Source organism: Sitophilus oryzae, unplaced genomic scaffold (genome assembly GCF_002938485.1).
Source record: "Sitophilus oryzae breed Bouriz unplaced genomic scaffold, Soryzae_2.0 scaffold_359_pilon_pilon, whole genome shotgun sequence".
Classification (NCBI taxonomy): domain Eukaryota; kingdom Metazoa; phylum Arthropoda; class Insecta; order Coleoptera; family Curculionidae; genus Sitophilus; species Sitophilus oryzae.
The window spans coordinates 1,449,987-1,463,840 of NW_022146928.1; the positions used below are offsets into that span (position 1 = coordinate 1,449,987).

General features: G+C 31.7%; 2 protein-coding genes across 2 annotated transcripts in view; both read right to left on the reverse strand.

Annotated features, from left to right (window-relative positions):
* LOC115885030 (inhibin beta chain-like) overlaps window positions 1-1,028 on the reverse strand; it is a 101,905-nt gene extending 100,877 nt beyond the window's left edge. Inside the window, exon 1 of the mRNA XM_030903773.1 lies at window positions 415-1,028. Within this exon, the coding sequence (XP_030759633.1) occupies window positions 415-922 (508 nt within the window). The 5' untranslated portion in view covers window positions 923-1,028. The remainder of the gene's footprint in view (window positions 1-414) is intronic.
* A 4,963-nt stretch (window positions 1,029-5,991) lies between these two features.
* Window positions 5,992-7,835, reverse strand: LOC115885068. The gene is made up of 2 exons (XM_030903830.1): window positions 7,811-7,835; window positions 5,992-6,452 (listed from the first exon to the last, which is right to left on the reverse strand). Exons 1-2 carry the CDS (start codon window positions 7,811-7,813, stop codon window positions 6,108-6,110), a joined length of 348 nt encoding a protein of 115 aa, XP_030759690.1. The 5' UTR covers window positions 7,814-7,835; the 3' UTR covers window positions 5,992-6,107.
* Between the last annotated feature and the right edge of the window lie 6,019 nt (window positions 7,836-13,854).

Genomic DNA, 13,854 nt, shown 5'->3' on the forward strand with positions numbered 1-13,854 from the left:
TGGGTTGGCGTTGGTTTCTATGTAATTTACAAATAAATAAAGCTATCTCTTTAGTTGTCAGTTTTGAGTCAATATTTTTTAATTCCCTTTCATGTCGATTGCTGATTGGAATTGGAGCCAGAAATGACTCAAAACGAAATAAGTAAATTACTAACAGATATTCAGGCTGAGGCGACAAACGCCATATCCAAAGTACTTCCATTTAAATCCCGAATAACTTATGAAAAAAAATACAAAAATTTTCAAAAATGGAATCAATTAAAAAACGTGCGAGAAGAAATTAAGTTTTTAACCTATCCTCGCTGTTAAAGTATCATTTAATCTACACTTGTGGTTAAAGTACTATTTTTGATAGATATAAGGCAATTTTAACAGTTGCTATAGAAAAAAGTCTATTAATCCCCTACAGCTTACCTTGTTCAGCAAACGAAATAATTTCGCTTGTTCTCCCATAAAAATCGTCCACATCAACTGTATCCATATTCCTGTTTTTCTCACTTGTAGTAGGAAAGTCCTCTTCCTGAAATCCTCTCAAAAAATCACCCTCCTCTGCCCTGTACAACGTTTCCAATACTACTTCCCTAGGTAGACTATGAGTGATATTTGGTTTCCTAGTCAGTCCTAACTTTTGCAGAATTTGTTTCTTGATAGCTTCTAATCTTAACTTATCCGACTCTATGCGCTCTTTATCTCTGTTATGTTTAAAAACACAGTTGGGACAGCTCAGTATTGGATTTTTCGAACTGATTTCGATCGAGCTTTTTTCAACTTGGTTCTTGTCGTGGTGATGTCTGACCCTATCTCCGTTTGTCATGCTACACGATACTGTACTGATTGCGATGCTACACAACAAATACAAACAGGAAACCATTATTGTCGAACTGAGAGCTCTTCTGTTATAGTAGTTTTTATAGACAGCCATGAGGGGAGGAGGTTTTGGAGTGGACGGTCGAAATAATTGCTTGAAATTGATAAGATTCCTAAATTATTACCTATTGAATTGCCTATCTACTGGTATTTGAGGCATGTTTTCGGGGGTTTGGGTAACTTTTTACCGCATGCGACCGGTAAAAAACGGGCGTCCGCTTGATCGGGACAGGGTCGAAACTACAGTCCTCTGCGAAACTGGGCAAAACATGTCGTTGGCGTTCGGTGACATCGAGTTTAATAGTCGACACTGAAACTAGCCGAATCTTGTGCACTCTCCGCCAATTTTTCGGGGTTCGTTCGTGTTGGGAAAAGTGAGTTCGCGATGTCGGTCGTCGCAATGCGAGAGCGCGTCGCTATCCAACGGCGATTCGGTATCAACTGACAACCGTTTCGAGCATGCCGCTCGCGTTTTTCAAAGATTTTTATTGAAGGCGCACAGTCCGTCACTTTTAGGGGTAGTTTTCACATTACTTTTTTTCAAAAAACACTTGCATTTATACACTCAGATGCAAAAAAATCGCAACGGAGAAATTTTTGGTCAAATTTAAAGTGTTATATTTTTGTGATTCTTAGCCCTATTTTCATGAATTTTTTAGCAAACTGTATATAATTATATCAACTTTAATTCGTAAATTAAGTTTTTTATAAACTTTAGTATTTGGCATATTATACAGGGTTAATCGAGAGGTTGTATATTATAATTTTACGGCCAGAACCATGTCTTCTGAGCATTTTGTTTTTTAGATCATGGCAATACATGCCTTGGTTAATTTTTAAGAGCGAAATGAACTTGCCACCAACAATTTGCAATTTTTTCAATGATCAATTATTTTTGAAGCAATTTTTCAATATGACAAGGCTGCTTTGGTGATTATTGTGAACTAGGTATATGCTACTATGAACTGACCATCATGTTCGACGTTTGGGAAATGCTTGGCAGCTTGGCAGAAGGATTAGAGGTCGCGAAGCGGTACCAGCTTCATTAGAGGAACTTCGTTAGGTTCTTAAAGAAGAATAAGAAAGCATAACGCAATCTATACTAATATATAAAATCCTTAAGTGACTGACATACTGATTAAGCACGATCCTGCTCAAACCACTCAACGTAAGAAGCTCAATTTTGGCATACAGGTTGGCTCTGGGGTGTAGAGGTTCGATAAGAAGGGATTTTTTGAAATTCCACTTCCAAGGGGTGAAACCATCCCTCAAATATTACAATATTTGTTATTTAAAAAAAGCTCAAGTTTCCGAAAAAAACGCTTAAACACGTATATTTTATTTTGTTTTTTACATATTTTAAGATTTTTTAAAAATGTATACAGGGTGTTTCGAAAAATCTGGTCATTGATTAATCACGATCCTGCTTAAAGCGCTTGAAGTAAAAAGCTGATTTTTGGAAAGCAGATTGACTTTAGGGTGTAGAGGTTCGATAAGAAGGGATTTTTCGAAAATCGAATTCTAAGGAGGTGAAACTATCCCTCAAATATTAATTTTTATTTAAAAACCGGTGAGTTTTTCGGAAAAACTCTTAAACACGTATATTTTATTTTGTTGTTTTACATATTTTAAGATTTTTTTTAAACTTATACAGGGTGTTTCATAAAATATGACCATTGAGTAATCACGATTCTGCTTAAATTGCTTGACGTTTAAAGCTGATTTTTGGCAAACGGATTGACTATGGGGTGTAGAGGTTCGATAAGGAGGGGTTTCTCGAATCTCAAATTCCAAGAGGGCGAAAACGCCCCTCAAATATTACAATATTTGTTATTTAAAAACGGTTAGTCTTTTGGGAAAACGCTTAGACAAGCATAATTTATTTGTTTTTTTTACATATTTTGATTTTTTTTAAAAAATCATACAGGGTGTTCCAAAAAGTTGGGTAATTTCTTAACCACGATTCTGCTTAAACTGCTTGACGTAAAAAGCTTATTTTTGGCAAACGGATTTTTCGAAAGTCAAATTCCAACGAGATGAAACTACCCCTCAAATATTGCCAAGTTATATAATATGATCGCCATATTGTTATTTCTCATGCTGACATAAATGTGAGAAAATTTTATCCAGTTTGTATGTTAATGGAAATTCTTGCTTTGCTTTATCATCCACATTACAAATGAAAACACTAAATCACCACAATACACAAAAACGCTTTTACTTCTACACTGGACGCGCGTTTCGCTAACCATGTTAGCATCATCAGCAGATGATTATAAACTGACAGTCAGTATTGTGGTGATTTAGTGTTTTTATTTTGCTGTGTAACTCCAAAGGTTCCAACCCTCAACTGTAATCATTACAAATGATTAATTCGACGCGAACGAAGTCGCTGGTACACGCTAGTATAGTATAGGCAGCCTAAATGACAATATGATCGGACATATACAGGTAATTATATCAGCCAAGGGAGGCAATACAAAGTATTGGAGTATTTTTTACAATTATTTTTTCTGTTTGTATACTTCAGTATTACAGATGTTTTCTTTAATATCGGTAGTTCTGTTATCGTTATTAATGTTTATTAAAGCCAGGACAACAGTATCGTTAGTCTTTAATGTGTTTTTTTTTAATTTAGTATAGAATATCCAATGTAGCGCAAAACAACATTACGACAATAGTCACCAAAATCATGTCGTCATATTAAAAAGCTACATCATCAAAAAGTAATGATAATCGAAAAAAAAAGGATATTGATGGTGCTCAGTTCATTTCGCTCTTAAAAATAAAGCATGTATTGACATGAATCAAAAAACCAAATGCTCAGGAGTCATGGCTCTGGCCGTAAAATTATATTTTAGGAAAATTTACACACGAGATTATTGCACAGGGTGTTTTAAATTTTGAATGCGCGTATAAGTAATAATAATAAGTAATTTAAAAAAAAAAGAAATACATTACTAAAAATTGTATTAATCAATAATATATATGTAAAAAGTAAAAATAAATATGTAAAAATATGTAAAAATTAAAAAAAAACGATTAAAAAAACTCGCCTTGGCTAGGATTCGAACCTGCCTTACTACTGCTAACGTCATAGCAGCTTAAAGTCCTAGTTTCTATTAAAAAACTTTCAAAAGTGAGTTTTGAATTTTTAGGTTTTTGGTATACATTTTTTTTAAATAATTGAAATCAAATTAGAAATCACTGAATATTCCAACTAATGTGATTAATATGAGTTGTGATTTTAGTAACTTATTAAACTCTTTTCGCAAAAAATCTAGTTCAATAACTTTAACGAGAAAATCCCAATTCTTAAGTATATTAACTAACATTAAAAAACCTCTCCGCTTTTATTATAAATTGTATTTTTGTTAATTATAGTATAATACACCAGGTATTTTCCCAGTTCCAGGTAATGGTAAATATAAAATATTCTGAATTTTCTTTAACATTATTCAGGTATTAATAAATTTCTGCGAAATAACGAATACTAATATTTCGGTTAATATTGCGTATGTTATAGGAATTAAGTATAAAAAATCGTTTTTCGGATATTTGTAGCTTTTGTATACTATTTTCTTAATATAATAATTAATTCTTATAACATATCATACTAGTATACAGAGGATTCTTACAATAAATTACATATTTTCAACAATTATAAACTTTTAGTACCTAAAAAGTTTATAATAGACGTAGGTATACCGGGTGCGTTTCAAAAGTGGCTCACCCGTTTAACTTTTTTTATTTTTTCAGATAAAATAACGAGATTTGGTATGATAGTTTGGTTTGGTAGGATAGTGTATGACATAAATTAGGATTGATTGACGGCATTCAATTGTTTTCGGTAACTTCCTGTTTCACCGAAAATGACTACAACTTTTGATTTTTATATGGCATCCGATAGAAAATGACACTCTGAATCGAATGACATATCATATGTTAACTTCTGAGGTTTTCGTTTAAAACAAAATTGTATTGTTACGTTTTTCATCGGTTCCATGTGAATAGAAAGTCTAATTTATTTTAGGCTGTACTTAAACTGCCGTTAAACGGTAGCTTACTAAAATGCCGGTAATAGGTATGACGTCGTTCATGTGACGCACTTGACGGCTTTATGAAATATAGGAATTTTATAAGGACTAACCAACGCTATCCACCCACCAAATAACCAACGCAACTAACCTCGACACTGATAAAAAAAAATTAAAAAACAAATATAAATTAGTAAAAACCAACCAACCCTACCAAATAATCAAATAACCAAAGAATTAACACCCACCAAATAATCACGCTAACCAACCCGCCAAATAACTAAACCAATCCAACCAAAAAGAGTGAAACCAATGCAATAAGATCACGCTATAAACAAAAAAAAATATAAAAAAGTCTTGCGTGACATTTGAACCCCGGACCATTCGCTCACGAAGCGATAGCCTCAGCCACGGAGCCACAGGTGCTCTTGTAAAATGCTTATGGCTAGGCATTACTTTCCGCCGACATGAACGATGTCACAATATCTATTAACGGCATTTTAGTAGGCTACCATTTAACGGCTGTTTAAGTACATTATTTATTTTACACTCAGTAAAAACACAATAACGATAAAACTACTTAAAGAACTATTTACAGACTATTTACTATTTATCTAACTATTTATCTAAAAGGAATTTATTTTGAATTTAGCGCGTCCTCCTTAGGCCCCAGGCGTCGGTTTATGTATGAGAGAAACAGACAGTCGAGATCTTACTCGAATTTTCTGTTTACGTCTGGTCGTCGTTCTCCGTTTCTCCCGACTATTCCACTGGCTCCCGAATAGGAGCGGGGCATATTACTGAGGTTAGACCGAGTCCACACGGGTCCGCAACACTGCCCCCTTCAATACATGCTCGTCCCTAGATGTACACGGTGAATGAAGGTATTTGCAAAGCTGGCCCCTGGTACATTGAGAAGTCTGGTAGAAATAGCCGTCTACAGTTTTCTCTCCCGATCTCAGCTTTAGGTTGTAGCAGCAAACGAGGATCTCGATTCCCGTAAATCTAATCAAGACTTCAATCGTGTTCCGGATTGTACGCCAACTCAAACCATCGAGTCCACACGCCAGCTTCGGAATGGCTAATCGTGTAATATTGTTGTTTCAGTTCAATCAGGGTCTTCCATAGATTGAGATAAGTCGGCTTACTCGGCGACCAGATAGAAGATGTGTCTTGCTTGACCATGCGCATTGTCGGTTAGCCTCAAGACGGTTCCAACCTCTGGATCCTGTCGACGGGACGTACAAACTTTTCATTGAACGTCGCAGCTATTCCCCTGGATATTCGTAAATCTCGGGCCACACAGTTAGCGAGCGAATTATCAGGAGGCACGGAAAAGAGGTTCCGTTGTTCTTCTTTGGTCACACCACAGCGAGCCTTCTCACTGATGTTGTAACGGGCCATGAAGTCGTCAAAGGACATCTCCGAATCAGGGGGATCAAAGCTGCAAGTTCTCACGGTCCCAGCACGATCTTCTATTTCGCCTTGGTAGGGGCTCAAACGATTGAAATGGACGATCATCGGTTTTCCTTTTGACAAGAATCTGTCCTGAAAAAATCAAAACTATATTAGCTATGTAATTTAGATGGTCTTACTTTGTTATATATGTGGTAAAGTCATACAGGATGTTCAAAATTCTACGCCAAACTTTCTGAAACATAAAATAATTTTTCTTCGTTTTTTTTTAAATGGTAAACCCTGTATATTATTTTTTCAATAGGGAGTATAGTATTAAAGATATTCCCGGTTTTATATTTCATATGACATTTTCCACAATAAATTTTTATCAAAGCCACTCAATCATTTTTCTCTCATATTTTACCATATTGAAGGAGCCATATGAAATAATACAGCCTGTATCTGCGAAACCATTAAAAATTTTGAAATACTTTACAAAAAATGTTAATTTTTTAGCTGTCCATCTTATAAAAAATAATATAGTGTGGTACATTTAAAAAAACAAAAAAAAATTATATTTAAAAAAGTTTGGCGTAGAACTTTGAACATTCTGTATGAATTTACGACCAACATATTTATAGCAAAGTAAGTACAGCCCATCTAAAGTAAATACCTAATATAGTTTTGATTTCAGAGCAGTCCTTGTATTTTAATAACTTTTTCTAATAAAGACTGAAAAAAATATATTTTTGATTTATTTATTAATATCTCTGAAACTATCGAAATATATTTACTCATATGGATTATGTAAAGTGAAAGGAAAGGAAGTGAAGGATTAGGTATGTAAAGTGAAAGAAAGCCAAAAATGCAATAATATACAGGGTGTTCTATTTAAAAAAAAATCCCAATCCACTCACACTTTCTTGAGCCATCCTATAGAAGTTAAAATATTTTTCGGAAATACATCCTGGTACATACTTTAGGTTTGCACTTAAACAAAATTCTCAATTTTTTTTATTCTAAGAGCTACAGATGCCCGACGAATTATTGCCGGACCCTGTATATTATGTATCATAAATACGTTAAAAATTTGAAATACTTTTATTACCCAAAATTTGCATAAAATATCAGTGTTCATGATGTATATTTTTTTTGTAAAATTCAAGTTCATGATTATTTGATACTAAATAAATGTTAGTATACTTATATTACTACAAAACTGTTAATAAAATTCAATAATGTTATTTTTAAATATGAGAAAAACACATATTAGATATATTAAAAAATCAAAGTGTCAGTGTAAATACCTTTAGCTATTGTGTTTAATAAAGGTGTGTTTGAATATCTCGATATATCACACCATCTAATCTTATTATGTATAAGATGAATACAGTAGATATGTTTTGCATTTAAAATACCCTAGTCAAGTCAATATATAACACCACAAGAAATAAAAGTCTAAATCAAAGTAAAACCTCTGAAGGCGGGTAAGGGGACAAATAACTCACCATCTTTAAGATGTTTATTTAAATTTAAATGCTTCAAAAAAAGCAGGGGGGCGACATGTTTCGGGACTTAAACAATTCCCATCATCAGGCCCAGAAAGACAAACGTCAACCTAGGAAGTACCACCACTCGGAAGAAATAAAATTAGTTAGAGTTGTTAACATTCACACATCTCTCTCATTGTAATTACAAATTGTATAACATTTCAAGAGGGAAGCCTTTCGTTGTAATACCAAATAAATGTCTATATCATAATTTTCAGACAATCTTATTTCAATTTTATATTTTCATTTTTGACGAGAATAATGACGTTTCTGTGATAAAAGTCTAAATAATAATGTGGGTGTTTTTATGATAAAAAAATCAGAATAATAGTTATTAATGATGCAAGTTCGATACGAACATCATAATGAAACGCGTGTAACGCCACGAGGCATTAGCCGAGTGGCTGAGTTACACAAGTTTCATTAAAAAGTTCGTATCGAACGTGTATCATTCAAAATTTAATCTACGACACGACACGAGGGACGATCCAAAGAGATTTGATTCAATTTAAAATATCAGAGATATCCTCATAAAAATTAAAATTCAAAATTATCAGGTGCCCATATTAGTCGACGCCGTGGTAACCGTGCTTGTTGATTGTTTCCATTTTGACTTTGACAACTAAATTATTGATGTTCAATTTTGTGTTAAACGTTCAGTTTTAGCAGAAAGCAAAAAATAATATTAATATGGGTGATTCTGATTCTGAAAGTGTCCCTTCAGATATTGAAGCCATTGCGCAAAACGTTGTCGATTCCCTACTTCCCAAAATATCAAGACAAACGTACGAGCAAGCCTATGTAAAACTTATTCTTTGTTTCTTATTTTAAAATTTGCGTGTTATTATGAATTCATAATAGCAGTAGTGTGTAAAACAAACTTTTTGAAAACCACCCCAAAGGGCTCATGAAACGGACGCTAAGTCCGGAAATAATAAACTTATAAAAATAATTAATTAAGCGAACTTATAGAGAATGTTCTTATGAACAATTCGCGTCTAATTATTTTGTTGTAGTACAGTTTTAAAAAAACCACCCCCATTGCTCAAAAACCGCAAGGGGAAAATTTCCGATTTTCTTTATTTTACACTCAGAAGACAGTCGCTGACAAACTCTGAAAAAATCAGCTTGCCCGTAATTTTTTTTTTCAAATGACAATTTTATTGGATTAATAATAGCCTAGTCAGTAATTCATTTATGCATTTTTTTCATAAAATGCCTTTTAAACAAATAATGGCCTATATCGCATTGTATTTTTAATTACTGGGGCTGGTTATAAAATCTACATCCACTTAACCGAAATTAGCGAACACATTAGGGAAAACTACAAGAATCTAGATCGAAGCGGTAACAATAAAATTGGCGAAGAAATATAATGATGAATAAAACTAATCATAAGAGATTATATATATTATTATTATACAGGGTGAGTTTTCTACCATGTTCTCTATGCGTATCTCGGAAACTACTGGAGATAGAGAGTCGGTTAAATGGGGAAAGAATTGCAGTTTTGCAGGGTCATAAACATGCGCTTTTCAGATTTTTGAAAAAGTTCATGGCTTACTAGATATTTCGAACAAAAACAAATTACAGCTATTTTAAAAATTGTCCCTTATTGCATTATAATGTATTTCAGACAAAAAAAAATTCAGATAAAAGTTGTAGATAATCACATCCTTGAGAGACTGTGTTCTTCGTTTTTTTCTAAACCTGTTATTTTTGACATATGACACAAACATATGTTTGTTTAAATGGAAACCATAGTTTATGGACATTATTATTTAGATTTATAACAATTTACTTAAATTTACCTAAAATAGTTTAATAAGTAAGTATTCATTATTTTCTCAAGAAAAATAAAGCAGTATCTGCTGGCTGAACGAATGGATATGTAAATAGTGATTTTATTTTGTGAAGAAAATGTCTTCTTAGCTCCAAGGGCTTATGCTCAAAGATATCCATATTAGAATCTTCCAGATAAGCGTTCCTTTGAAGAACTACTTGTCTTATTTCGCAGGGCTAGTCTAGGGCTATTTAGTAATGTGGTTGATAAAAAAACCTATTTGGCAAAAATCTGTCGTTGGAAGTGAAGAAAATGAATTTTCCCTAATTGGCTCTTTTATAGAAAATCCATATCTACGTTAAATAAATCAAAAAACTACTTCTTCGTTTTTCTTGATAGAATAATAAATACATATTTAATAAATATTATTTTTAATTTTATTAAATAAAAGAAAACTGGTATAATAAAGTCCATAAACTAATTTCGATTCTGAAAATAGCTACTAACTGTCACCAGAAACTTACCATGACGACAGTAGCCCTCTTGGTTGCCTTTTTATTGAAAAATTGCTCTGTATTCAAAATCTGAGCTAGATAGATCCAAACCAAACCATAAGCAACCCTAATACAGTTTGAAAGAGCGTTTGAATCCGCTTTGATTTATTTAAAAAAATACAAGGTGTTATATTTGAAATAACGAAGTATTATTTCTGTGGCTTAAAAGTCAGCACAAGAATTAATTCTGAAAAGCAATGTACAGGGTCTTGACAATTTTTTTTATTACAGCATGCATATTTAAATATCTTTAAATATCTCAAAAACCAAAGCTGGTAAACATATTTAACCCTTATAATAAATACTTTATTTTCTGTCCAAGGTTTCAAAAATGAAATAAAATACCGGGTGTTCCTTAAGAAAAAATATAACTTTGGTGTGGATCTTAGTTCTGACATACCCTGTACATTTCAAAATAATTTTAAATTATGCACATTGCCATCCCACATATACCCATAAAATATTTTGTTTCAACATCTTTCTGTTTTCATCATGCGCCACCCTGTATATTTAATAGTAAAATATATAAAGCTTCTGTTTTTTATTCGAGCATTATAATCGTTTTCATGTGAGCTGCTGTCTTAACTATTATTATAAATTTAACAAAACATATGTTTAAATATTGGGAGTATTCAAACAAAAACCATAAAAAATACATACAATGTTAATGTAGTTTAATCTAGTTACTAAAGGCTTTCTTGACCGACTATATGGATAAGTTTTTCTGCATCATTTGATATGCAACTCAAACTATCATGTCAAGTATCTGTACAAATACTCTTAACATCTTCAGTTTTACATTACACGATTATTGCTTAATTCCATCATTATACAGATATAGTTATAAGTAAGTGTTAATTTTTTATTAAAGTGGCAAACAAAGGTAGGACCTATATAGACAACTTTAAAAGGTATCTAATATTACTATATTTCATTATATTAATTTAAATCTAAAATTCACTTTAGCAGTTTTATAAATGAACGGTTATACACAAACAAATCTTAATAATTAAAAAAAAAACGGCGTCATAGTAGGCTTGAAAATGGGTATCACTACAAACCATTTTACACCCTGTTGGCAAGCGACACCTTGGGTCGGTGTTTACATGTATAGAAGTGAATCACTATGGCAATCTAGTAAGTCGGAGAGAGCAAAAGTACGATGTATTTATTACATAACCACTTAACCTGTCCATGTGCTTGGGAAAATACTTGCCTTCTGTCTTTATTCAGTACATCTTATTTTGCTAAGCGTGTTGACCATACTCTTCGTACACACCCAGTATACCTACCCCCAAAATACCTACCCTAGTATGAAATAAAAATTAATAAGTTGACTTAGTAATAATAATAGTTTATAATTTACCATAATATAATTTTAAAATCATCTATACATTTGTGAAGAAATTTTTTGTTGGTTATGCAAATTTTTAATATAGCATCATTATTGTACAGGGGGTTTAAAATATATTATCAGTATTATTAATATATAAACTAATTTTATATGTTTCTTTTTCTACATACGTATATTGTTTTTCATTATTTCGATATAATTTATATCTTCATCAGGAGAATTCTACAATAAGACACATTTTTAAAATAGTACCAAAAATATTATTTCTGTGCTACAGTAACACTACAGTAACACTATAACAAAACTACAGTAACACTATTATAAAATAATCAATAAAATTAAATAATAAGTGATAAAACTATTATAAAATAATAAAATCAAAATTTTATAAAAGGACTAGCGTGTACCTGCGACTATGTTCGTGTCGAATCAATTGTAATCATTTGTAATGGTGATGATAAAACAAAGCAAGAATTTCCATTAATATACAAACTGGATAAAATTTTCTCACATTTATGTCAGCATGAAAAAAAAACAATCGAGAAACCCCTTCTTATCGAACCTCTACACCCCACAGTCAATCCGTTTTCCAAAAATCAGCTTTAAACGTCAAGCAGTTTCAGCAGAATCGTGATTACTCAATGGTCATATTTTGTGAAACACCCTGTATATTTTTTTAATTAATAAATTTAATATGTAAAACAACGAGTTTTTCCGAAAAACTCACCGGTTTTTAAATTATAAATATTCTAATATTTGAGGGGTGGTTTCACCCCTTAGAATATGAGTTTCGAAAAATCCCTTCTTATCGAACCTCTACACCCTAAAGTCAATCCGTTTTCCAAAAATCAGCTTTTTACGTCAAGCGCTTTAAGCAGGATCGTGATTAGTATAAATGACCAAATGACCAGATTTTTCGAAACACCCTGTATACATTTTTAAAAAATCTTAAAATATGTAAAAAAACAAAATAAAATATACGTGTTTAAGCGTTTTTTCGGAAACTTGACCGTTTTTTAAATAAAAAATATTGTAATATTTGAGGGGTGGTTTTACCCCCTTGGAACTGGAATTTCGAAAAATATCCCTACCTATCGAAACTCTACACCCTAGAAGCAACCTGTATGCCAAAATTGAGCTTCTTACGTTGAGTGGTTTGAGCAGGATCGTGATTAATCAGTGAGTCAGTTACTTAAGTATTTTATATATTAGTATAGATTCTTCTGATGAAGATATAAATTATATCAAAATATTGACTTTAAAAACAAAATAAATTAGTTTTATTTAATATAGTAAAACACCAAGTGATCGAAAAAACCGATATTCTACATTTAAAGCATTTATTAAATCCACGATCGAGAAAGTTTATATTAAAATATCTTAATAATCTATCTTATTCTATCTGTTATCTTATCTATCTTATTTAATCACAAAAATGAGTAAAAAGAAAAAAAAACGGATTTGAATTATATTTGTGTAACTGCAAGTTTTAATTAATTTCGGAAAAAATAATTGATTGATAGTAATCAAAATAGTGATGTTACTGGTATGCATGGCGTTAGCCGTAAAAGATACTACTGGCGCCTGGTTTCCATAGATAGAAAACTCTGGTGACATTCGAATTTATAAATAACAGTTATAAGGTTCAGACAAAACAACAGTCGTATTTTAGTTTACAATATAGTTATTATAATGTTGTGCCTTTTAACTTATATGGTGTTACACAATGGTTATTCTGCTACGGGGTGTACAAGATTTTTTCAGTATTACATTTTTGAAGACATAAATATGAGATATGACAATTTATATGTCATAAAATCTGTAACAAAACATTGATTAGGTATATGAAACGCTATTTGAAATGTTCTATTAAGTAATTTTTACCATATTGATATAAATTATTAGGTACCTATTATTATTGACTGCATACTATTATTGCAAATAAATTAGAATATAAAACATACATTTTTAAGTTTAGATTCTTGAAGATTTTATTTAATCTTTTACTATTTTTTCTTGTATTTTATCTAAATGATGTTTATCTAAATAACTATTTAGTTTTTATTATTCATCTTTTATTATTTTTTCTTTTTTATAGTCTCTCCTACGAACCAGGAAAGATTTTATCAGATGACGCCCAAAAAATGACTGAAAATACAATTTACCTGTGAATTAAAATGACAGACACAACTGTCACTGTCATGGGTCCTTTCGTTGGACAACCTATATATTATATTTAAGTGTTTTTAAAGTTTCATTACACTTTATACTTTTTAGTTTACGATCATTCACAATGTCTAAAAAAGACAAT